At 37.2% G+C, this 27,706-nt stretch overlaps 1 protein-coding gene across 4 annotated transcripts in view; it reads left to right on the top strand.

Annotated features, from left to right (window-relative positions):
* ZNF385D (zinc finger protein 385D) overlaps positions 1–4,974 on the top strand; it is a 338,618-nt gene extending 333,644 nt beyond the window's left edge. For all 4 annotated transcript variants that reach the window (XM_079922475.1, XM_079922476.1, XM_079922478.1 and 1 more), the window contains one exon: positions 1,753–4,974. In XM_079922475.1, coding sequence (XP_079778601.1) covers positions 1,753–1,986 — 234 coding nt within the window. In that variant the 3' untranslated portion in view covers positions 1,987–4,974. The remainder of the gene's footprint in view (positions 1–1,752) is intronic.
* Positions 4,975–27,706: the final 22,732 nt, after the last annotated feature.

The raw sequence follows: 27,706 nt of genomic DNA on the forward strand, positions 1-27,706 counted from the left end.
ATTAAATACCTAAATGTAAGGCCAGACAGTATCAAACTCTTAGAGGAAAACATAGGCAGAACACTCTAGGACATAAATCACAGCAAGGTCCTTTTTGACCCACCTCCTAGAGAAATGGAAATAAAAACAAAAATATACAAATGAAACCTAATGAAACTTAAAAGCTTTTGCACAACAAAGGAAACCATAAACAAAACGAAAAGGCAACCCTCAGAATGGGAGAAAATATTTGCAAATGAAGCAATTTACAAAGGATTATTCTCCAGAATTTACAAGCAGCTCATGCAGCTCAAGATCAAAAAAACAAACACCCCAATCCAAAAATGCAGAGAAGACGTAAATAGACATTTCTCCAAAGAAGATATTCAGATTGCCAACAAACACATGAAAGAATTCTCAACATCATTAATCATCAGAGAAATGCAAATCAAAACTACAATGATGTATCACCTCACACCTTTCAGAATGGCCATCATCAAAAAATCTACAAACAATAAATGCTGGAGAGGGTGTGGAGAAAAGGGAACCCTGTTGCACTGTTGGTGGGAATGTAAATTGATGCAGCCACTATGGAGAACAATATGGAGGTTTCTTAAAAAATTTAAAATAGAACTACCATATGACCCAGCAATCCCACTACTGGACATATTCCCTGAGAAAACCATAATTCAAAAAGAGTCATGTACCACAATGTTCATTGCAGCTCTATTTACAATAGCCAGGACATGGAAGCAACCTAAGTGTCCATCAACAGGTGAATGGATAAAGAAGATATGGCACATATATACAATGGAATATTACTCAGCCATAAGAAGAAATGAAATTGAATTATTTGTAGTGAGGTGGATGGACCTAGAGTCTGTCATACAGAGTGAAGTAAGTCAGAAAGAGAAAAACAAATACGGTATGCTAACACATACATATGGAATCTAAAAAAAAAAAAAAAAGGTCATGAAGGACCTAAGGGCAATACGGGAATAAAGACGCAGATTTACTAGAGAATGGACTTGAGTATAGGGGGGAGGGGGAAGGGTAAGCTGGACAAAGTGAGAGAGTGGCATGGACATATATACACTACCAAACGTAAAATAGATAGCTGGTGGGAAGCAGCCACATGGCACAGGGAGATCAGCTCAGTGCTTTGTGACCACCTAGAGGGGTGGGATAGGGAGGGTGGGAGGGAGGGAGACGCAAGAGGGAACAGATATGGGGACCTATGAATATGTATAACTGATTCACTTTGTTATAAAGCAGAAAGTAACACACCATTGTAAAGAAATTATACTCCAATAAAGATGTTAAAAAAATAAAATAAAATAAAGTACTTTCTGGAGGACTTTGTAACATCATAGGTCAAGCCATTTTCCGGGATCTTCCAATTTTCCCAATAGGAAAGATGTTCTACACTTTACATTATTTTTTAAAATTTATTTTATTGAAATACAGTTGATTTACAATGGTGTGTTAATTTCTGCTGTAAAGCAAAGTGATTCAGTTATATATATATTATATATATATATATATATATATATATATATATTCTTTTTCATGTTCTTTTCCATTTTGGTTTATCTCAGGATATTGAATATAGGTTTCCCACTTTGCGTGATTTTTATCATCAGTTCCCAGGTGTGAGTTTATCTTTGTATTTGTTGACTGCTGTATTTTAAAAGCTGCTCACCCTTTTGGATTCTCATTGTAGACTCTAAGACTTTTGTTCATCTACTCTTTCTTTTCCCCCCTACCTTGCAGGTAAAATTAGTATTTTCAAAAGAACCTTCAAAGCCTTTGGCTCCACGAATTCTACCAAACCCTCTGGCAGCTGCAGCGGCTGCTGCGGCTGTGGCAGTGAATTCCCCCTTCAGCCTCCGAACTGCTCCAGCAGCCACACTGTTCCAGACTTCTGCAGTCCCTCCAGCCCTCCTGCGGCCAGCTCCTGGACCCATTCGGACCGCCCACACTCCTGTGCTGTTTGCTCCTTACTGAATTCCAAATGGGAGTAACTGTACTGCAATAATTTTTCAAAAAACACAAAACAAAAAGAGAACTATGCAGTGTTTATTTATAGTTTAAAGTATACCTGAAGAGCCAGGACTTTTGATAGTGAATTGAAAAGATTATTAAAAAAAAAAAAAAAAAGGAGGGAGGTTTAGGGGTGGGAGGGAGGGCTGGTATTTTCTCCAAATTAAAGCATTCCTCTTGAACATTGAGTGTTTTAGAAGTGATCTCCAGCATTGAATTGTAGTGGTATCTAGAACTTCTGAAGCCTTTGTGACTGTGCTTTTGGGCACTTGTTTCCCCCTGCATTGTCTTTCCTGCTTTATGAGACAGCTATACATTGTCTAAGGGCATTAACTGGTTCCAATGTATATATAACAATTTACTCTGTAGATTAAAATAATACAAAAAAAAAAAAAGAAAAAGAAAAAAACACAAAAAACAAAAGCAACACTGTGAATAGTAGTACCCGTGCTGTTCCTCTTGCTATGACAGCAATTCCTGGGTATTTATCCCAACAAAAGTAGATACAGTAGACGTCTTGTAAAAACAATAGTGCTGTGTCTCAATCTATGCCACTAGGTTTTCAAGAATTGCAAAAGGTAGAACGAACAACTATTTCATGCCTGTAAGCAGTCAAAAACTAAACACCACTGGATGGTGTGGGGGAGGTCCCTGGTTCACATTCTCCCATCCTACCCAGCTTGGAGATGACTTTAAGTTCAGAATAAAAGAACAGGGCTAAGCATAGAGGTGGGAGAGATTAATAAAAATGGTTTCTTACAAAGTACTTTTCCCTCCCCCTGGAACAGTGTTGCTGGAAATAGGAAGTGTTTGTAAAGCACCTATATCTGAAAACAGGTAAACCCGTGCATCATAGGTGTTCAGAAAGAAATCAGTATAACAATTCTGTTTCAAGGATAATGGATGATCCTAACCTAGCATGATAATGCAAAGTAAAGATTTTTCTTAGTGCATATCCAATAAAAACAAAGAATATTGCATCTCTGCAATATCCCCTTTATATCAAACCAGTAGGGTTGTCTCTTCAGCAAAGGTTTCTGCTTTGACTATGATGGTAGACATTAGCTATTGTTGTGGGGGGTTTTGTTGTTTTTTTAGATTTCCTACTGACATGATATAAACAATTAATATATATTTAAATATTAGTAAAACAAAAAAATGAATCTGCATTAATTTCAGACCAAGGATGTAGAGTTAAAAAAATACTGGTAAGATGCATTTGACCATCATTTCTCTAGTGGAGTTGTGAAACACTGACAGCCTTCAATATTCACCATAAGGCTGAAAGGAGTTGATGTTTTACCTTTAAAACAAGATTTTTCAGGGGTATATATAAATATATGTATATTGTATATATGTTGGAAAGATTAAGAGAATAACTTATAAAAAGAAAATCTATATAAAATAATTATATAACCATCCCGTGTTACATGTTATCATTAAGTTGGTAACAAATGGCATAAAAATAGCTGTGCCTTTAATTTGTGATAAAGGCTATTTGCTTTTTCCCATAGAAAGCTAACATATACCTATCATTATGATGGGGTTCGATGCAGCCAGTCTGTTGCATTAAGAATAATGACACTCAAACTCAGAACAATGAAAACATGTACAAATCCACCCTACCAGATTTAGGTTTAGAGAAAAAAAATATTTTTGAAAGGTTTTGTAAAGACTATTTAAAAATATAGGGAAAGGCTGCATATGGCCTTCCTGAAACTGCTCTTATCTAAACTGTAGTACACTTTTGAGAGGTCTAAAGACTCAAGGTGAAACGATTTGAGAGATGGGTATTTAGTATTTGTCATTTTATATTTAAGAAACACCCATAACGTGCTTGGTGCTCAACGTTAAACATGGTCTTTGGAGTTCTTCTCCACCATCTAGCTAAAGACATTTGTCATATAAATATATCTTTAAAGCAGTTGACTTTATAGAAATTTTGTTAAACAACCAACCAAAAGAAAAAAGGAAGGAAGGAAGGGAGGAAGAAAGGAAGGAAAAGAAAAGAAAAAGTATTCCATCAGTCTTTGGTAAGAGGAATTTCAAACCATACATCTTCTGCCTGAACATGTTTGTTACAATTGAAATTTGTTTTTGAAAGTATCTGGTGATATTGCATCTGCCAGTATCTCTACTTTCTGGTGTTAGTAAGTGTTTCCTTTTTCCACCCTCAGACCCTGCTAGTTCAGCCAGGGAGAGAGTTAGCTCATGAATTCTGTTGTTTGGGGCTGTCTATATCCTGTGTGACCAGCTTCTGACCGTTTTGAACTTCAGTTTCCTCTTTCTGCTTTGTCGAATATTTTCATCGTTCACTATGTCAGCCTGAATCCCTATCCAACTACATTTACACCTCTAAAAACCTCTCTTTCTGTTGGAGAACTTAGTGTCAATGGATGAAATCTTACTACAATGTACTTTTGCTGTTCTTCCCCATTTTCACCAAAGTGAAAGAGTCAGTCCACTAGAAGTCAGGGCCGGTGGGATACAAGAGTCCTGGATCACAAGGCGTTACTAACTTTAATGATTTGCTGGGAAACAAACAAATCAGCCATATTTTCTCCATCAGGCATAGGAGAAACCTCAGAAATACCTAAACCCCTTCTGCCTCACTTCACTGTGGAACCATTTTTGTTTAAATGGTCTCTAAAATTGGAGTTGTAATCATCAGTTGTCTTTTACTCACTACCTAATAAAGGATGAAGCCTAACCATGGAACTTATGGTGGATTCTCTGTGAATTGGTTCCCAACATTCCATGTATTTATTAACACCAGATCCATATCTACCATTGTTCAGACTGCTATAAAGCTCTATCCTTTCCCTTAGGGAACTTCTTTTCATGAATAAAGATCAGTAATTCCGATTGATCAGCAGTGGTGCTCTGAACATCCCTGAGGGGGGTCTTACTTTATGGTTATACGTTCCTTCCCATACATCATACCCATGGCAGGGATGGGATAGATAAAGCATCTCCGATTTCATTTGCAACAAATATAAATGCATTGCAAGAGTCAAATGCCTCTGGAAAAAGCATTCTTGCACCTCATCCAGATTACCCAGACAACTGGAAACAGTCTTTGGGAAGGCACTGTATTTCTCTTCTGAGAAAGCAGGTGATTACAAGTGACCAATCGCTCCTCTCACTGCTCCTGAACTTTGGAGTGGTTGTTGTGTACACCTAAGCACAGTTGTGTACACAGTTGGCTTTGGGCAATTTATATCATCACTGACTCATCTCAAATGATGCAATCTTCAGGTACCGTTGGGTTTCCGTTCCTCTCTTGCAATAATTCATTGCCGTTATCATCAGAGATATAATTTGGTTTTTAGAAAGGTGCTACATATTTTGCTGCCAAGGAACTATTTAGCCAAGAGAGCATTTATACTCATTTGGAAATTAAAAGAGCAGGAAATCACAACACAAAGGAGTAAAAATGAAAAGGTTTTAAAAAAAGATTATTCAGAGTTTATTGTGGATGTGCTCATGTATGTTTTTAAGGTACAGAACCACCCCACAGTAGAAGTGGGCATTAAATTTCACTTACAATTAATAGCTTAAATTAATATCTTTGTCTCCACACCCATGGAATGTTTCAACTTTCCTGAAGAAATCAGATCGTAAAGCTAAAAAATGACTCTGGTATAGAGACCTCTTCCTTCAAATCTGAATTGATCTATAGAACTAAACTACCTTTCTGTACATTTGCATGGATGACATTGTATTACCATCTCTTTGTACACAGGAAAGCATCTTAAAGTGGTGAGGAAAACAATGAGCCTGAAAGAAATCGGAGCCTATTGTAGACTTTGTCCCTGCCTAGCAGGGTAACATTTAAATAGTCAACGAATGCTTTGTTCTTATTCTCTTCATCAGCAGTGTGGGTGAGAGTGAGTAAAGGCTAAACTGGTTACCTATTTTTGCATTAAAAAAAACACTTTTCTCTCCCTCGAAGAAGTGCTTTCTTGTAGTGAACCATACAGCTACTCAAATATTTGCATTTTCTCAGAAAAGTGTTCTGTATTCTTTTCCTTCCTAAGGATACATCACAAGGTAGTAGGTCATTCATCTGATCAGTCAGATGTAGACCTCACCAACAGTTATCAGAGGAGTTGCTAATTCACATTGGATTTATAACAAAGTCGTTTAGGATATACCACATCTGTTTTCTCAGTCCAAAACGTAATACACTAAGTCCCCTACATATGGACCTGTTGCATTCCGAGAGCACGTTCGTAAGTCCAATTTGTTCATAAGTCCAACAAAGTTAACCTAGGTACCCAACAAACACAATCGGCTATATAGTACTGTACTGCAATGGGCTTATAATACTTTTCACACAAATAATATAGTGCTTCTGGACATCCTGGGCTTGAAACAAAGATACTGTACTACTGTACTCTATACAGTACTGTACAGTAAAGTACACAAAGGCACAACCACTTGTAGAGGAGGTGCACCCATGACAGTGTACGCCAGACATGTGAACTAACGTGATTGAACATACAAACACACGTTCGCATCTTTGAAAGTTCATAACTTGAAGATTCATATGTAGGGGGCTTACTGTAAATTCTAAATAAAACCAACCCATATAAAAGCAAGAGAATATTGACAGTGTGAGTGTGAAGGGGGCAACAGGTATTTGAATGTCTCATCCTCGTTCTTTTTGTTGTGTAATCTCCCTTCAATAGAAAGGGACCCCCACCTGAGCCATTACTAATCCAGTCCTGGGTTTGCATGTGTTTTAGCTAATGACCACCTTACTCAGATCACTTCCTCCACAGCCAAAGGATATCAGTTATACCCTCTTGTTATTGATATAGCAAGAATTTTTTTGGACTTAGTCCTGACAGTGAATATTTTACAAACTGATTTTTGTTGGTTTTCATTAAGAGAGCAGATTTATTTCTGGAGCATCTTTTCTGGTCTTTCTATGGTATCTTCAATAACGACAACAGTTACTATCAAGAAGTGAAATGGATCATGTGTATGGCAAGTATGGCAAGTCTCCATTGCCTACTTCCTTGTGCTGAGATGGGTATCAGAGCTTCCAGTGAAAGATGGATATGTTGATATATCATCTTCATGTGGCCTACATGGTTGTTACTTCCAGAAATGAACTTATAGCTTACCAGAATTACGAATGGTGATGAAAGACAGGTTCTACACTGGGAAAACCTCCTACCTATGTGCTACTTGATTAGAAGTCCATACGGATTCCAAAGAGTCACAGAGTTTAAAGAATTCTCTGGTTGTGTCATCAATGCTCAGATGTGAAAGGACCAAGAATTGCCTTGAATCTGGTCATCTTCTTTCACCTCTTCTCAGTGATGGAAAGTCATCCTTCCTAGATGGTTGACTCTAGAAATTGCCAAAATTTGAAGTCAAATCTGATGACTAATATAGATGACCCAGTTGAGAATGGGATCAATAGAGAATGAGGTCATGTTCTCTTCATGACTGACAAGTCAGCTCTAAAAGCAATTCCCAAAGAGTAGAGCTAACATGACTTGTGAGCAAAATTAAAACTAAACATAAATACTTGTACAGTGGCCAGGTCGTAAGTCACTACATCTATATCTATGTGGATACGGATAGAGTTAGAGATACATGTATTTTTGTAAAATATGAGCCTTAATACCTCTTTTACCTGTTACCATTTTTCAAAAAAAATTTTTTTTCTTTTTAGTGAGTAGGTTGATTTTACTTTTAAGAACAGGAACTCTAATTTCACACTTGGGAATCCTAATCATTTTAGGGCATTGCAGAGGCTGAGAAGCAGATATAATATCAAGGTACTATGCTCTCTAGCGAGCCTCTTCTGCTACCACTTTGTATCATTTCATAAAAGCTACTGATTTTGACTATAGGAGTTGAACCCTCATCAGATCTTCCAATCCAGGTAGTGTGCAAGACATGGTAAAACAAGGTTAAAAAAACTGACAAAGAGATAATCCTTTATTGGAGGCCCAGATTGCATTTTTTTCCCAGCAAACACATTTTTAAAAAAAGTTACTCTGCTGTTTGATTGTCCAAATCTGTGAGGCATGAATCCATTGAGAAATGATGTTATGGAGTTTTAAGCCATGGTGAGAGGGTATGGAATTTTATTAACCACAAATAATAATGTGGGTATCATTGGATATTTGTCAACTCAGTTTAAAATACATTATTGTATAATTTTAGCATCTGACGCTAGGGCTAAAGGAGGTTCATACTGGGTGAAGACCCTCCACCAAATGCTTTGTGTCTCTTGTTGACTGAGCTAATATTATTAGAGCAAGAAAAGAAATAACGTTCTCAAAGTTCTAGAAAGTTTAGTTTTCATGAAATAGTCAAGAAGAATTTCACGGGATGCCATCTGCTTTTTTAAAGGGATTATGGAAACGTGTGGAAGTGTTTGATATTGGGGAAAAGTCTTGTGGCCAAGGGATCTGGGCACAAGATTGACCATCACAGAACAAAGAGTGGTTTCCAGCTTCAACACAAATTATCTATGAGGAAACTGAGCCAACTCAGTATTTTGATGATTTCCTTCTGGAAAAAATAGGAATAATAATGAAATTACTTTATAGAGATATGCTTCAAAAAAGGCAGTATTTAGTAAAAGCAGGTCATTTGCCTCTTCAAATTGGTCCCAAAATCTAAGCCTAATTCCTCTAAATTTCACTAAAATTGTTTTAAAATGCATCTTATATTTACAGTGTTCATATTCCTACATACTGTTTGAAATGGAACTGATCTGATGCCAAAGCAACATCATATTTAGCTCTATTAGATACTCAATTTTGTCCTGAAAAAAAAAACTTGATGGATTGTTTCAAGAAATATTGCCTTATACACACATGGAGCTATATGCTAGGAACATTGCTTTCCTTTTCTTTTTTTTAATTTTTATTTTATATTGGAGTATAATCAACTAACAATGCTGTGTTAGTTTCAGGTGTACAGCAAAGTGAATCAGTTATACATATACACGTATCTATTCTTTTCCCATTTAGGTTGTTATATAATATTGAGCAGCTTTCCCTGTGCTGTACAGTAGGTCCTTGGTGGTCATCCAGTTTAAACATATGTCAGTCTCAAACTCCCTTCCCCCATCTCCTCCCCGCCCCCCCCGCCACCCCCCACGGGTTACCGTAAGTTTGTTCTCTAAGTCTTTGAGGGGAACATTGCTTTTCTTGGGAAATTTGTTAGTCCTTTTTTTTTTTTTTTTTTTTTGCAGTACGCGGGCCTCTCATTGTTGTGACCTCTCCCGTTGTGGAGCACAGGCTCCGGATGCGTAGGCTCAGTGGCCATGGCTCACGGACCCAGCCGCTCCGCGGCATGTGGGATCCTCCCGGACCAGGGCACGAACCCGTGTCCCCTGCATCGGCAGGCGGACTCTCAACCACTACTCCACCAGGGAAGCCCATTACTCCTATTTTTTAAAATTTCTTTTATAAGTTTAAATCTTATGTCAGTTCAACTGAAGTTTCCTTATGTAACTGTAGACAAGCATTTCTGCTAGTAATATTTACTGTAATTTTACAATTAATTTTAAATTGTCTCCTTATACTGGTCAATCAAAGGAAAATTTAGTATTAACCAATGTATGATGAGATAGTCAACTCACAAAAATTGGAGATTTGGCTATTTTTATTGTTTTTATTTTTTATTGAAGTATAGTTGATTTACAATATTGTGTTAGTTTCAGGTGTACAACAATGTGATGAATTATACATACATATATATCTATATTTTTTTTTAGATTTTTTTTCCCTTATAGGTTATTACAAAATATTGAGTAGAGTTTCCAGTTCGGCTATTTTTAAATGGTGATTCTTAACAATAGAACTACAAACAGACCCTGTGGAATGAATTGAGTGATGACAGTATGGCTATTTAATGACAGAAGCCAATTGGAGCCTTAATCTCAAGATCTAAAAATAGCCTAATCCAAATGCATTTAGTGACCACAAATTAGAGGCTGTATTTGTTTGTGACAACCAGACTTCTGATGGGAAACTCTGGCATTAACATTTTAAAAAATTGAATAATATTTTCAAATTTTAAACAATAGTCTATGGTTTGCCCTACATTTGTGTAACCCAGCCAAAAGAAGAAAAAAAAACTGCTTAAGGGAAAAAATTTTATGTGATTTTTCTCTCCTTATATTCTCATAGCTTAGAGAATACAAGCAGGGCTTTGTCCAATATCAACCACCTGGCAAAAAGTTTTGTAAGGTTTTACTTGATAACAAGAATACCTCATATTCAAAAGAACATTACCACAAATACTGAAGAGGTACAGTGGACATGGCTAGCTTGATTTTTACAGGAAAAGGAAAAAGAAGAATGGAACCGAAGATTAAAGAAATTGACTTGCTAGTCAGACAGGGGTCTCTGATTCATCACTCAGCTACAATAATGCTTCACTGGGGTGGAACTACTGGGGGAAAGCAGCTTCATCTCCTCACGTTGGGAACATGGCATGAGCTGCAGAAGCCAAAATGCTCAGTTTGCAAATTTGTGCCACCTTCTCAGCCCACGTGTTCAGTAAATGGCTTTGCTCTTTTCATCTTGCCAAATCATGCTGATTAACCTTTCATCAAAGGTTATAGATGTCCCCAGGTAGACTTGGACCATTGAAATGGAATTTTTTGCATGTGTTTTACATCTTGATAGCTGAATGGTGATTGTTTGTGTTGATGTTATTATTTATTTTAATTGCAGACCCAAAGAATGGCCCTTGGTGTGCCAGTAAAGTCCTAAAATACTAATAATAATCAGAACAACTCATATCACTCATATCATGCCATTTTCTGTTTTAAATCATACAGTAACATCCCCTCATATGCCAACATTTTCCACAATATGAAATGAAGCTGCTATAAATTTTATTGACAGAGAAATGTAAAATGTAACATATTCTATCCTGACTCTGGTCCTGTACTCAAACTTGCAGCTGTGAACAAATAATCAGGAATTCTTTAAGAAGAACTTTTCAGTTTCAATAAAAGAAAGTCACTAGTGGTATTTTTATGGGATGAAAGCTCCCTAATTCCCTCAGCAGCTCTAGAAACATCCATAGCCATTGTCTCCTCTCTCTTTGACAATTGTAAAATTGTCCAGGTAAATGTAACATTACTGGTGGTTTCAGGAAATTTGTTCATCTACATCTTTATTATTCACTTAGTTCATGAAATAAAGATGGTTGCTTATTTTTCTTTCATCCATAAATAACCCATAGGCAATGTATCTAATTTGGGAAATATTTTTCTTCTTAGTTTAAGTTTTAAGGCTCTTTGGAAGAGGATCCTTAGCACAAATTAAATTTGTAAACTACATGTTCTACTTTACTTGTTTGTAACATCTTACCATTCCAAGAAGTACAGAAAAAAACATATAACACTATTGTTCCAAGTACAAACTAAGACATTTAGTGACTCACAGGATGTGTGTCTCATGACTGTTTCTCAAAAGAAATGTGTTGGAGGACCTTTAAGATGGCAGAGGAGTAAGACGTGGAGATCACCTCCCTCCCCACAAATACAACAGAAATACATCTACACGTGGAACAACTCCTACAGAACACCTATTGAACACTGGCAGAACACCTCAGACTTCCCAAAAGGCAAGAAACTCCCCACGTACCTGGGTAGGGCCAAAGAAAAAACAGGGACAAAAGAATAGGGATGGGACCTGCACCTTGGGGAGGGAGCTGTGAAGGAGGAAAAGTTTCCACACACTAGGAAGCCCCTTCACTGGTGGAGACAGGGGCTGGGCAGGGGGGGAAGCTTCAGAGCCATGGAGGAGAGCACAACAACAGGGGTGCAGAGGGCAAAGTGGAGAGATTCCCGCACAGAAGATCGGTGCTGACCAGCACTCACCAGCCTGAGAGGCTTGTCTGCTCACCTGCTGGGGCAGGTGGGGGCTGGGAGCTGAGGCTTGGGCTTCTGAGGTCAGAGCCCAGGGAGAAGACTGGGTTGGCTGCATGAACACAGTCTGAAGGGGGCTAGTGTGGCACAGTTAGCTGGGAGGGAGTCTGGGGAAAATTCTGGACCTGCCGAAGAGGCAAGAGACCTTTGTTTCGGGGTGCACAAGGAGAGGGGATTCCCACTCCATGTGCCCACAGAAGGCAGAGCACCACCTAAGTGAGCTCCAGAGATGGGCTATCAGCTCGGACCCCAGAGAGGGGCATGAACCACTAACGCCACCATCACTGCCACCAAGAATCCTGTGTGCAAGCACAGGTAGCTACCCACAATGCTCCAGGAGCCTGTGCAGCCCACCACTGCCAGGGTTCTGTGATCCAGGGACAACTTCCCCAGGAGAACACACAGTGCACCTCAAGCTGTTACAATGTCATGCTGGCCTCTTCCGCCTCAGGCTCACTCTGCATTCCAATTATGACTACCTTATCCCTCCTTCTCCCCAGCTTGAGTGAGCATGAGCGCCCCAATCAGCCTCTGCTTTAACTGCCTCTTGTCTGGGAGGGGAACAGAAGCCTGAGGGTGACCTACACACAGAGGTGGGGCCAAATCCAAAGCTGAGCCCTGGGAGCTGTGCAAACAAAGAAGAGAAAGGGAAGTTTCTTTGTGCAGTTTCAGGAGCAGCAGATTAAATCCCCACAATCAATTTGAAAACTCTCTATTTGAAGAATACCTGGTTAGACAATGAAGGTACCAAAAATTGAGGTGGTTGCTTTGGGACCAACTGCTTTGGGAGCAACTGTAGACATGGGGTTTGCTTTCTGCATCTGACTGGTTTCTGGTTTTATGTTTATCTTAGTTTAGTTTTTAGTGCTTGTTATTATTGGTGGATTGGTTTGGCTGCTGTCTTCCTTTTATTAATTTAATTTAACTTTTTAATTTTTTTACTATTCTTATTTTTTAATTTTATTTATTTTATTTTTTCATTTTTTATTATATATATATTTTTGCCTTTTTTCTCTTTTTGTGAGTGCATATATGTATGTTTCTTTGGGTGATCTTGTCTGTTTAGGTTTGAGTTTACAATTTGTCCTAGGATTCTGACTGTTCTTTTTTTTTTTCACTTGTTTTTTTTCTTTTTATTAGGGTGTGTGTATGTTTCTTTGTGTGATTTTGTCTGTTTAATATTCTTATTACCATTTAGTTTGAAATTCTATCTATTCAGGTTATTTTGTTTTTATTTTCCCTTCCTTTTCTTCTGAGCCATGTGTCTGACAGGGAGTTGATGTTCTGGTCAGGAATCGGGCCTGAGATTCCGAGGTGGGAGAGCCTAGTCCAGGATATTGGACCAAAAATCCCTCCTGGCCCCATGTAATATCAATCAGTGAGAGCTCTCCCAGAGAACTCCATCTCAACACTAAGACCCAGCTCCACCCAATGGCCAGCAAACTCAAGTGCTGGACACCCCATACCAAACAACTGGCAAGACAGGAACACAAACCCACCCATTAGCAGAGAGGCTGCCTAAAGTCATACCAAGTTCACAAAACACAGCACCAGACGGGGCTCTGCCCACCCCAAGGACAAGATCCAACCCCACCCACCAGAACATAGGCACCAGTTCCCTACACCAGGAAGCCTACAGAAGCCACTGAACCAATCTCACCCACTGGGGGCAGACACCAAAAATAATGAGAACTACAAACCTGCAGCCTGTGAAAAGGAGACACCAAACACAGTAAGTTAAACAAAATGAAAAGACAGAGAACAACACAGCAGACAAAGGAGCAAGGTAAAAACCCGCCAGACCAAACAAACGAAGAGAAAATAGGCAGGCTACCTGAAAAAGAATTCAGAGTAATGATAGTAAAGATGATCTAAAATTGCAGAAATAAGAGAAACATTTAACAAGGACCTAGAAGAACTGCAGAGCCAACAAACAATGATGAACAACACACTAAATGAAATTAAAAATACTCTAGAAGGAATCAATAGCAGAATAACTGAGGCAGAAGAACAGATAAGTGACCTGGAAGATAAAATAGTGGAAATAGCTACTGCAGAGCAGAATAAAGAAAAAGAATGAAAAGAATTAAGGACAGTCTCAGAGACATCTGACACAACATTAAACACACCAACATTCGAATTATAGGGGCCCCAGAAAAAGAAGAGGAATAAGAAAGGGTCTGAGAAAACATTTGAAGAGATTATAGTGGAAAACTTTCCTAACATGGGAAAGGAAAGAGTCAATCAAGTCCAGAAAGTACAGAGAGTCCCACAGGGATAAGTCCAAGGAGAAACACACCAAGACACATATTAATCAAACTATCAAAAATTAAATACAAAGAAAAAAATATTAAAAGCAGCAAGGGAAAAGCAACAAATAACACACAAGGGAATCCCCATAAGGTTAACAACTGTTTTTAAGCAGAAACTCTGGAAGCCAGAAGGGATTGGCAGGACATATTTAAAGTGATGAAAGGGAAAAACCAAAAACCAAGATCACTCTACCCAGCAAGGATCTCATTCAGATTTGATGGAGAAATTAAAACCTTACAGACAAGCAAAAGTTAACAGAATTCAGCACCACCAAACCAGCTTTACAAAAAGTGATAAAGTAATTGCTCTAGGCAGGAAACACAAGAGAAGGAGAAGACCTGCAAAAAACAAACCAAAACAATTAAGAAAATGGTAATATGAATATACATATCAATAATTACTTTAAATGTAAATGGATTAAATGTTCCAACCAAAAGTCATAGATTGGCTGAATGGATACAAAAGCAAGACCCGTATACATGCTGTCTGCAAGAGACCCATTTCAGACCTAGGGACACATACAGACTGAAAGTGAGAGGATGGAAAAAGATATGCCATGCAAATGGAAATCAAAAGAAAGCTGGAGTAACAATACTCATATCAGACAAAATAGATTTTGAAATAAAGACTATTACAAGAGACAAAGAGGACACTACATAGTGATCAAGGGATCAATCCAAGAAGAAGATACAATTGAAATATTTATGCACCCAACATAGGAGCACCTTAGGCAAATGCTAACAGCCATAAAAGGTGAAATCGACAGAAACACAATCATAGTAGGGGAATTTTACACCCCACTTTCATCAATGGATAGATCATCCAAAATGAAAATAAATAAGGATACAGAGCTTTAAATGACATATTAGACTAGATGGACCTAATTTATATTTATAAGATATTCCATCCAAAAACAACAGAATACACTTTCTTCTCAAGTGCTCATGGAGCATTCTCCAGGATAGATTATATCTTGGGTCACAAATCAAGCCTTGGTAACCTTAAGAAAATTGAAATCATATCAAGTATCTATTCTGACCACAATACTATGAGATAGATATCAATTACAGGAAAAAAAACTGTAAAAAATACAAACATATGGAGGCTAAACAATATGCTACTAAATAACAAAGAGATCACTGAAGAAACTAAGGAGGAAAGCAAAAAATACCTAGAAACAAATGACAATGAAAACATGATGACCCAAAACCTATGGGATACTGCAAAAACAGTTCTAAGAGGGAAGTTTATAGCAATACAATCTACCTCAAGAAATGAGAAAAATCTCAAATAAATGACCAAACCTCACACCTAAAGCAATTGGGGAAAGAAGAACAAAAAAACACCAAAGTCTGCAGAAGAAAAGAAATCATAAAGATCACATCAGAAATAAATGAAAAAGAAATGAAGGAAACAATAGCAAATACCAATAAAACTAAAATCTGGTTCTCTGAGAAGATAAACAAAGCTAATAAACCATTAGCCAGACTCATCAAGAAAAAAAGGGAGAAGACTCAAATTAAGAATTAGAAATGACACAGGAAAAGTAATAACTGAAACTGCAGTAATACCAAGGATCATGAAAGACTACTACAAGGAACTATATCCCAATAAAATAGACAACCTGGAAGAAATGGACAAATTCTTATAAAAGTACCACCTTCTGAGATTGAACCAGGAAGAAATAGAAAATATGAACAGATAAATCACAAGCACTGAAATTGAAACTGTGATTAAAAATCTTCCAACAAACAAATGTCCAGTACAAGATGGCTTCACAGGTGAATTCTATCAAACATTTAGAGAAGAGCTAACACCAATCGTTCTCAAATTCTTCCAAAATATAGCAGAGGGAGAAAGAGTCCCAAACTCATTCTATGAGGCCACCATCATCCTGGTACCAAAACTAGAGAAAGATGTCACAAAAAAAGAAAACTACGGACCAGTATAACTGATGAACATAGATGTAAAAATCATAAACAAAATACTAGCAAACAGAATCCAACAGCACACTGAAAGGATCATACACCATGATGAAGTGGGGTTTATCCCAGGAATACAAAGATTCTTCAATATACGTAAATCAATCAATGTGATACACCATATTAACAAATTGAAGGGTAAAAACCATATGATATTCTCAATAGATGCAGAAAAAGCTTTCAACAAAATTCAACACCGATTTATGATGAAAACTCTCCAGAAAGTGGGCACAGAGGGAACCTAACTCTACATAATAAGAGACATATATGAGAAACCGACAGCCAACATCATTCTCAATGTTGAAAAACTGAACCATTTCTTCTATGATCAGGAAAAAGACAAGGTTGCCCACTCTCACTGCTATTATTCAACATAGTTGGGAAGTTTTAGCCATAGCAATCAGAGAATAAAAGGAAATAAAAGGAATCTAAATCAAGAAAGAAGGAAAACTGTCACTGTTTGCTGATGACATGATACTATACCTAAAGAATCCTAAAGATGCTACCAGAAAACTACTAGAGCTAATCAATGAATTTGGTAAAGTAGCAGGATACAAAATTAATGCACAGAAATCTCTTGCAATCTTATACACTAACAATGAAAATTCTGAAAGAGAAATTAAGGAAACACTCCCCTTTACCACTGCAGCAAAAAGAACAAAATTCCTAGGAATAAACCTACCTAAGAAGACAAAAGACCTGTATGTACAAAACTCTGAGACACTGATGAAAGAAATTAAAGAGGATACAAAGAGATGGAGAGATATACCATGTTCTTGGATTGGAAGAAGCAACATTGTGAAAATGACTATACTACCCAAAGCAATCTAACGATTCAATGCAATCCCTATCAAACTACCAATGACATTTTACACAGAACTAGAACATAAAATTTCACAATTTGTATAGAAACACAAAAGATCCCAAATAGCCATTGTAATCTTGAGAAAGGGAAACGGAAATGGAAGAAACAGGCTCTCTGACTTCAGACTATACTACAAAGTTACAGTAATCAAGACAGTATGGTACTGGCACAAAAATAGAAATATAGATCAATGGAACAGGATAGAAAGCCCAGAGATAAACCCATGCACATATGGTCACCTTATCTTTGACAAAGGAGGCAAGAATATACAATGGAGAAATGACAGCTTCTTCAATAAATGGTGCTGGGAAAACTGGACAGCTACATATAAAAGAATGAGATTAGAACACTTCCTAATACTGCATACAAAAATAAACTCAAAATGGATTAAAGACCTAAATGTAAGGGCATACACTATAAAACTTTTAGAGGAAAACAATGGCAGAACACTCTATGACATAAATCACAGCAAGATACTTTTTGACCCACCTCCTAAGAAATGGAAATAAAAACAAAAATAAACAAATGGGACCTAATGAAACTTAAAAGCTTTTGCACAGCAAAGGAAACCATAAACAAGATGAAAACACAACCCTCAGAATGGGAGAAAATAGTAACAAATGAAGCAACTGACAAAGGATTAATCTCCAAAATATACAAGCAGCTCATGCAGCTCAATAACCTAAAAACAAACAACCCAATCCAAATATGGGCAGAAGACTTAAATAGACATTTCTTCAAAGAAGATATACAGATTGCCAAGAAACACATGAAAGGATGCTCAACATCACTAATTATTAGAGAAATGCAAACCTCACCCCATTCAGAATGGCCATCATCAAAAAATCTACAAACAATAAATGCTGGAGAGGGTGTGGAGGAAAGGGAACCCTCTTGCACTGTTGGTGGGAATGTAAATGGATACAGCCACTATGGAGAACAGTATGGAGGTTCCTTACAAAGCTAAAAATAGAACTACCATATGACCCAGCAATCCCACTACTGGGCATATACCCTGATGAAAACATAATTCAAAAAGAGACATGTACCATAATGTTCATTGCAGCACTATTTACAATAGCCAAGACATGGAAACAACTGAGGTGTCCATCAACAGATGAATGGATAAAGAAGATGTGTCACATATATACAATGGAATATTACTCAGCCATAAAAAGAAACGAAATTGAGTTATTTGTAGTGAGGTGGATGGACCTAGAGTCTGTCATAGATAGTGAAGTAAGTGAGAAAGAGAAAAACGAATACTGTACACTAACACATATATATGGAAGCTAAAAAAAAAAAAGTTCTGATGAACCTAGGGAGAGGACAGGAATAAAGATGCAGACAAAGAGAATGGACTTGAGGATACACGGAGGGGGAAGTGTAAGCTGGGATGAAGTGAGAGAGTAGCATTGACATATATACACTACCAAATGTAAAATAGATAGCTAGTGGGAAGCAGCCACATAGCACAGGGAGATCAGCTCAGTGCTTTGTGACCACCTAGAGGGGTGGGATGGGGAGATTGGGAGGGAGATGCAAGAGGGAGGGGCTATGGGGATATATGTATACACATAGCTGATTCACTTTGTTATACAGCAGAAACTAACACAACATTGTAAAGCAATTATACTCCAATAAATATGTTAAAAAAATAAATCTGTTGTTTACAGGTAAAAAAATGGAAAATATATTGTGTTTATTCATCTCTGCTGGACTCTGTTCCATGGTCGCTTCTTTCTCCCATGTTAGAAAGACAAGAATTCTCATCTTAAGACTTTTCACTTAGGATATTTCAATTAAGTGTAAGACAGAACAATCATTTCATTTATAAGTTTGAAACTCAGTGCTTGGCCCTCGCTGAAATTAAATTCTGTGCAGAGAGGAGGTTGCAAGATAATAGCCTATGTTTCCATAGGGCACAAAAAGTGTCTTTTTTGTTTGTTGGTTTGTTTTGCCTGAACATTGTTTTTTACACAAATTTTAATTAGCTCCCAAATATCTTTAAAAAAAGAAAAATTTTTTAAGTTGGAACTTCTGATTTCTCTTGAAAATTCAGAAAAAGCTAAGAACCCTAGTGCTCCATTCCCACTAGGCAACTATTGGCCGCTATTGAACTGACTGCCCCCTGTGGACAAAGCGGGGAAGTACAAGTTATTATGATCTAGACTCAGAGATCCCAGTAACTGCTTCCTGCCAGGCCCCTGTAATCACTGGGTTTGCAAACCCCAGTACAGCTTATTGGTTTTCAGCTACCACATACTCTTTTGCCAGCCGATCTTCAGGGTCTTCTGCATCCCTGCATCTTCCCCCCACCCCCGTCCCCAAGTTCATTGTTGCTGGTTTCATCCTATAGTGCTTTTGATTCTCATTTTGGATAGGCGGTTTCATAAGGCACAATATTTTGCCAACATCAATTTCAGTCCAGTCTCCCTTCACTAGAATATGACCTACAAGAAATTAAGGATTGGAGTGTGTATGTGATTTCTTGGAGTTGACACCGAGGAATGATTTGATTCAGGTGTGGGTAACTATATTCAAAAAGGGATTCTGTCATTTTCTTTGCATTTTCCTTCAGGTGAATTTAGCTTTGGCTAATAGCAGAAATTAGATTTCAGAAACAAAGTATCTTACACACGAAAAATAAATCCTTCTCTCTTCTAGTCTTTCTTCAAGTTAAAACATGATGAAAAATTCAGAAATAGTAAAGTTTCTGAACATAACTTTGCTCGATTTTGGTTCTTTTTATGGTGCGGGCGAGGGAGCTACATACAACTTTCCCCCAAATACCTGGAAGCTGCCAGATTATTAGTTTGAAAAAAATCCATACAAAAGTATTTTTATTATTAACATTTGAAATAACCCCCCTTCTTTCCCATACTTAGGAACAGCATGCAAAATATAGAATTAGCCATAGAGTGCAAAAATACCTATCCTTATTATCTGCCTGGTCAATAAACTGACACAGTGACATTGATTAACCTCCAGAATTTTTAAGTTGCTAACTATCTAATAGCAAAGGTCTCTTTCATGTTGTTTTGCTTAGAAATAGAACACTATGGCTGATCATAAGTTTCTGTTCAATATTCCAAGCCAGGAGCCTAAGCCAAACCTAGATTTGGAATCTTGACTAACATACAACTTCACATTTTTCAAAGTGTGTAATCCAGGCATCGTGAATAATTTCTGGCCAAGTCCTAGGAAACTGCTCATGGTCTTTCTAAACATAGCCTGGGAATTGTTATGCTGAAGCTAAAACCAAATGTCAGCTAAGGTCTGATGCTGGGGAAAACAATTAGAACAGTACTGAATTACCCTCCTGTTAAAGAGTTCATCTTCAAGTGCTAATTATTAGTTGATCATGTTTTATTCATTAATCAGAATTATTTTCAAGAGTGTCAGAGAATTTCAGGTGGGTTGGGTTATGATGGGAAAGACTACATAAACATACCCGCTGCATGTTTGTGATGTATTTAGATGAAGATGCAGGACTCAATGGAAGCAAAATGCTTTACAGCGTAGGACAAAACAAAGCCTCTTTTGCACAGTTTTCTTTTCTCAGGATTCTTTCTAGGTGAGAAGTGGGAGAAGCAGGGCTCAATTGCCAGCCACACTGGTACAGATTTGTTCTGCCAGATTTATGAACAAAAGCCTAGCTTGTGCTAACTTACTGCTATTGTATACTTAGGTATATTTATTTCCTAGGGCTGCCGAAACAGATGACTATAAACTTCGATGGCTTAAAACAGCAGAAAGTCATTCTCTCCCAGTTCTGGAGGCTAGAAGTCCAAAGTCCAGGTGATAGCAGGTTAGGTTTCTTCACTGGGGCTCAGAGTGAAAATCCATTCCATGCCTTCTCCTAGTTTTCTGGGTGTTGCCTTCAGTCCTTGACTGTAGATACAATGCACAATCTCATCTCTGCCTTTGTTTTCACAGTGGAGTTCTCGTTGTGTGTCTTCTCATCACCTTTCTCTACAGGGCTGTGTCTCTTCTCCTTTTCTTATAAGGACACCATTCACACTGGATGTAGGACCTCATCTTAACGGATTACATCTACCAAAATCCTATTTCCAAGTAGGGTCACGTTCTCACGTACTAGAGGTAGGTCTTCAACACACCTGTTTTGGGGACACAGATAAACCCCCTTTGGGCTCACCTCACCTTTCCCAGGGAGCTTATGCACAAAATTTGTACCCTTACCTTTAATGGGTTATTTACAATCTTAGGACTTTCCTAGTTCTTGAGCCCAACCAGCACCATCAAGGCTTACATCTTTATCCTTGAAGTTTGAGGTACAGGGAAGCAGAACAGGGACCCCCAAACTATCTTTTCCCCAACTCTTCTTTTTTCTTGAACATTCTGCCCCTTGCTGTCCACAACCCATCCTGTTGTTTTCAGTTGGGTCCTCCAGAAGCAGAGCCTGAAATGGCACTCTCATGAAAGTTGTTTTATTCAGAGGGTGTATTCTTGGTGGAAAAGGAATGAAGGAAGTAGAATAGGGCCAGAGAAGAAAGCTAAGGCTTCAGACTGATTTCATGGGAAGCTCTGAATATTTTTAATAATTCTTTAAAATATTATTTGATGCATAATATAACCTAAAGGTAATGTATTAAAAGAGACAGGTGTGGTCAGAAAAAATGCTGAACTGAGGAAGAAAGAGATGACTAACATCAGTTCTTAGGACCATTGGCAAGTCATGGGCCATCTTTGGGTAAGCTGATTAGTAACCCTAGTTTGCCTGGAACACTTCCAATTAACACCTGTGGCACTGATGAAATCATTAATAGTGCTCCATTTTAAGCTCAGAAATGTCCTGGTTTGGTTGATAAATAGTACGGGCAGTTTATTTTTGACTCTCCTTTTCCCAATTTACAAAATGAGTGTGTTGAAATGATGACATATAAGGACCCTTCCAATAATAAAATTTTCTGCGTGGTACATTCTATTAAATAAAACATGTTTTTCCAGGAAATCTACTTGGGAAAAAGACAGAATGCTTCCTTCAAAAGAGTAGTTGATCTTTTACCTTATAAATAAAGTTATTGTATTTTTTATTTGTTCATCCTTCTATTCCCCATCCATGTATTCTTTATTAGTGTGCAGTTATAATATACCCTATACTATATCAGATAAGTGAGGGGAATATAACTAAAACATATTCAGTAACAGTCTCTATACCAAATCCTATGCTTTTTAAAAAAAATTCATCTTGTCAATGATCACACGGGTGAACTATTTCTAACAACATATGACAAATGTAAAATAAATAAGACCAGAGAGATGGACCAGCTGCCCCAAAATAAACAGTAAGCGAGCTTTGGAGACAATATTTAGATCAAGAATTCCAATGCCTAAATTTTTTTCTACCATACAATGCAAAAATTTTAATCAGGCTCTTTCATAGAGAGAATGACAAAATTTCATAGAATCTAGTTAAAGAATAGATAAATGGAAAACATTTGTAGTACAGGTAAAGGGCACAGTTTTTAATCAAATTGGTTGACTAATAATAATGTTGGCAGTGATCACAATGATAGTGACATGATTGTGCTGATGACGCCGAGATTAGTTCAGATTCAGAGCACTTCACCGTTTGTTTACCATATTTCCTTTTACAGAACAATGATCTAAGATGTTCACACCAAATTGCAAAATCTATGCCCAGTCATCAACACTTCTACTGCTCTTGGCCAATACCTGTTGTATTCAGATCACAGATTGTTTTTATTTAGTCGGCAGTGTGTTGCAGTTGCTTTATTACAATGATAAGATTGATGTTAGAAGGGTCATCGATTACTCAGCAACAAGGAGAGGCCCTGCTGGACTAATGAATTCATTTTTTTTAAGTATTCACTTTTTTTTTAATTGCAGTATAATTGCATTACAAACTTGTGTTAATTTTTGCTGTACAGCAAAGTTATTCATTTATACATTTATATACACATTCATTTTTTATATCCTTTTTTAACACCTTTATTGGAGTATAATTATTTTACAATGGTGTGTTAGTTTCTGCTGTATAACAAAGTGAAAAAGCTATACATTTACATATATCCTCATATCTCCTCCTTCTTGCATCTCCCTCCCAAACTCCCTATCCCACCCCTCTAGGTGGTCAGCAAGCACTGAGATGATTTCCCTGTGCTATGTGGCTGCTTCCCACTAGGAATCTATTTTACATGTGGTAGTGTATATATGTCCATGACACTCTCTCACTTCATACCAGCTTACCCTTCCCCCTCCCTGTGTCCTCAAGTCCATCCTCTACATCTACATCTTTATTCCTGGCCTGTCCCTAGGTTCTTCAGAACTATTTTTTTTTTTTTTTAGATTCCATATATATCTGTTAGCATACGGTATCTGTTTTTCTTTCTGACTTACTTCACTCTCTATGACACACTCTAGGTCCATCCACCTCACTACAAATAACTCAATTTTGATTCTTTTTATGGCTGAGTAATATTCCATTGTAATATTGTAATATATGTGCCACATTTTCTTTATCCATGCATCTGTCAATGGACACTTAGGTTGCTTCCATGTCCTGGCTATTGTAAATAGAGCTGTAATGAACATTGTGGTACATGACTCTTTTTGAATTATGGTTTTCTCAGGGTATATGCCCAGTAGTGAGATTGTTGGGTCATATGGTAGTTCCATTTTTAGTTTTTTAAGGAACCTCCATACTGTTCTCCATAGTGGCTGTATCGATTTACATTCCCACCAACAGTGCAAGAGGGTTCCCTTTTCTCCACACCCTCTCCAGCATTTATTGTTTGTAGATTTTTTGATGATGACCATTCTGAAAGGTGTGAGGTGATACCTCATTGTAGTTTTGATTTGCATTTTTCTAATGATTAGTGATGCTGAGCAACCTTTCATGTGTTTGTTGGCAGGCTGTATATCTTCTTTGGAAAAATTTCTATTTAGGTCTTCTGCCCATTTTTGGATTGGGTTGTTTTTTTTTTTATATTGAGCTGCATGAGCTGCTTGTATATTTTGGAGAATAATTCTTTGCCACTTGCTTCATTTGCAAATATTACTCCCATTCTGAGGGTTGTCTTTTCATCTTGTTTATCTTTTCCTTTGCTGTGCAAAAGCTTTCAAGTTTCATTAGGTTCCATTTGTTTATTTTTGTTTTTATTTCCATTTCTGTAGGAGGTAGGTCAACAAGGATCTTGCTGTGATTTTTGTCATAGAGTGTTCTGCCTATGTTTTCCTCTAAGAATTTGATAGTGTCTGGCGTTACATTTAGGTCTTTAATCCATTTTGAGTTTATTTTTTTGTATGGTGTTAGGGAGTATTCTAATTTCATTCTTTTACATGTAGCTGTCCAGTTTTCTCAGCACCACTAATTGAAGAGGCTGTCATTTCTCCATTGTATATTCTTGCCTCCTTTATCAAAAACAAGGTGACCATATGTGCGTGGGTTTATCTTTGGGCTTTCTATCCTGTTCCATTGATCTATACTTCTGTTTCTGTGCCAGTACCATACTGTCTTGATTACTGTAGCTTTGTAGTATAGTCTGAAGTCAAGGACCCTGATTCCTCCAGCTCCGTTTTTCTTTCTCAAGATTGCTTTGGCTATTAGGGGGCCTTTTGTGTTTCCATACAAATTGTGAATTTTTTTGTTCTAGTTTTGTGAAAAATGCCAGTGGTAGTTTCATAGGAATGGCATTGAATCTGTAGATTGCTTTGGGTAGTATAGTCATTTTTACAATGTTGCTTCTTCCAACCCAAGAGCATGGTACATCTCTCCGTCTGTTTGTATCCTCTTTAATTTCTTTCATCAGTGGCTTATAGTTTTCTGCATGCAGCTCCTTTGTCTCCTTAGGTAGGTTTATTCCTTGGTGTTTTATTCTTTTGTTGCAATGGTAAATGGGAGTGTTTCCTTAATTTCTCATTCAGATTTTTAATCATTAGTGTATAGGAATACAAGAGATTTCTGTGCATTAATTTTGTATCCTGCTACTTTACCAAAGTCATTGATTAGCTCTAGTAGTTTTCTGGTAGCATCTTTAGAATTCTCTATGTATAGTATCGTGTTATCTGCAAACACTGACAGCTTTACTTCTTTTCCGATTTGGATTCCTTTTATTTCTTTTTCTTCTCTGATTGCTGTGGCTAAAACTTCCAAAACTATATTAAATAATAGTGGTGAGAGTGGAGAACCTTGTCTTGTTCCTGATCTTAGTGGAAATGGTTTCAGCTTTTCACCATTGAGAACAATGTTAGCTGTGGATTTGTCATATATGGCCATTATTATGTTGAGGTAAGTTCCCTCTATACCTACTTTCTGGAGGGTTTTTTTAATAAATGGGTGTTGAATTTTGTCTAAAGTTTTTCTGCCTCTATTGAGATGATCATAATATTTTTCTCCTTCAATTTGTTAATATGGTTTATCACATGGATTGATTTGCGTATATTGAAGAATCCTTGCATTCCTGGGATAAACTTCACTTGATCATGATGTCTGATCCTTTTAATATGTTGTTGGATTCTGTTTGCTAGTATTTTTTTTGAGGATTTTTGCATCTATGTTCATCAGTGATATTGGCCTGTAGTTGTCTTTCTTTGTGACATCTTTGTCTGGTTTTGGTGTCAGTGTGATGGTGGCCTTGTAGAATGAATTTTGGAATTTTCCTCCCTCTGCTATATTTTGGAAGAGTTTGAGAAGGATAGGTGTTAGCTCTTCCCTAAATATTTGACAGAATTCACCTGTGAAGCCATCTGGTCCTTGGCTTTTGTTTGTTGGAAGATTTTTAATCATAGTTTCAATTACAGTGCTTCTGATTGGTCTGTTTATATTTTCTATTTCTTCCTGAATCTTCCCGATTCTCAGAAGGTTGTGCTTTTCTAAGACTTTGTCCATTTCTTCCAGGTTGTCCATTTGATTAGCATATATTTGCTTGTAGTACTCTCTCATGATCCTTTGTATTTCTGCAGTGTCAGTTGTTACTTCTTTTTCATTTCTAATTCTATTGATTTGAGTCTTCTCCCTTTTTTTCTTGATGAGTCTGGCTAATGATACCAATTTTGTTTATCTTCTCAAAGAACCAGCTTTTAGTTTTATTGATCTTTGCTATTGTTTCCTTCATTTCTTTTTAATTTATTTCTGATCTGATCATCATGATTTCTTTCCTTCTGCTAACTTTGGGGTTTTTTTGTTCTCCTTTGTCTAATTGCTTTAGGTGTAAGGTTAGGTTGTTTATTTGAGGTGTTTCTTGTTTCTTGAGGTAAGATTGTATTTCTATATACTTCCCTCTTAGAACTGCTTTTGCTGCATCCCATTGGTTTTGGGCTGTTGTGGTTTCATTGTCATTTGTTTATAAGTATTTTTTGATTTCCTCTTTGAATTCTTCAGTGATCTCTTGGTTATTTAGTAGTGTATTCTTTATCCTCCATGTGTTTGTATTTTTTATAGATTTTTTCCTGTAATTGATATTTAGTCTCATAGGGTTGTGATCGGAAAAGATACTTGATATGATTTCAATTTTCTTAAATTTACCAAGGCTTGATTTGTTACCTAAGATATGATCTATCCTGGAGAGTGTTCCATGAGCACTTGAGAAGAAAGTGTATTCTTTTGTTTTTGGATGGAATGCCCTATAAGTATCAATTAAATCCATCTTGTTTAATGTATCATTTAAAGCTGTGTATCCTTACTTATTTTCATTTTGGATGATCTGTCAGTTGGTGAAAGTGGGGTTTAAAGTTCCCTTCTATGATTGTGTTACTGTCGATTTCCCCTTTTATGGCTGTCAGCATTTGCCTTATGTATTGAGGTGCTCCTATATTGAGTGCATAAGTATTTACAATTGTTTCTTCTTCTTCTTGGATTTGTCTCTTGATCATTATGTAGGGTCCTTCTTTGTCTCTTGTAGTAGTCTTTATTTTAAAATCTATTTTGTCTGATATGAGAATTGTTACTCCAGCTTTCTTTTGATTTCCATTTATATGGCATATCTTTTTTCCATCCCCTCACTTTCAGTCTGTATGTGTCCCTAGGTCTGAAGTGGGTATCTTGTAGACAGCATATATATGGGTCTTGTTTTTGTGTCCATTCAGCCAGTCTGTGTCTTTTGGTTGTAGCATTTAATCCATTTATATTTAAGGTAGTTATCAATATGTATGTTCCTATTACCATGTTCTTAATTGCTTTGGGTTTGTTATTGTAGGTCTTTTCCTTCTCTTGTGTTTCCTGCTTAGAGAAGTTCAATTAGAATTTGTTGTAAAGCTGGTTTGGTGGTGCTGTATTCTCTTAGCTTTTGCTTGTCTGTAAGTGTTTTAATTTCTCCATCGAATCGGAATGAGATCCTTGCTTGGTAGAGTAATCTTGGTTTTTCATTTTTCCCTTTCATCACTTTAAGTATGTCCTGCCACTCCCTTCTGCCTTGCAGAGTTTCTGCTGAAAGATCAGCTGTTAACCATATGGGGATTCCCTTGTGTGTTATTTGTTGTTTTTCCCTTGTTGTTTTTGAAGTTTTTTCTTTGTATTTAATTTTTGATAGTTCGACTAATATGTATCTTGGTGTGTTTCTCCTTGGGTTTATCCTGTATAGGACTCTCTGCACTTCCTGGGCTTGATTGACTATTTCC

Source organism: Stenella coeruleoalba, assembly GCF_951394435.1.
Source record: "Stenella coeruleoalba genome assembly, chromosome: 5".
Classification (NCBI taxonomy): Eukaryota; Metazoa; Chordata; class Mammalia; order Artiodactyla; family Delphinidae; genus Stenella; species Stenella coeruleoalba.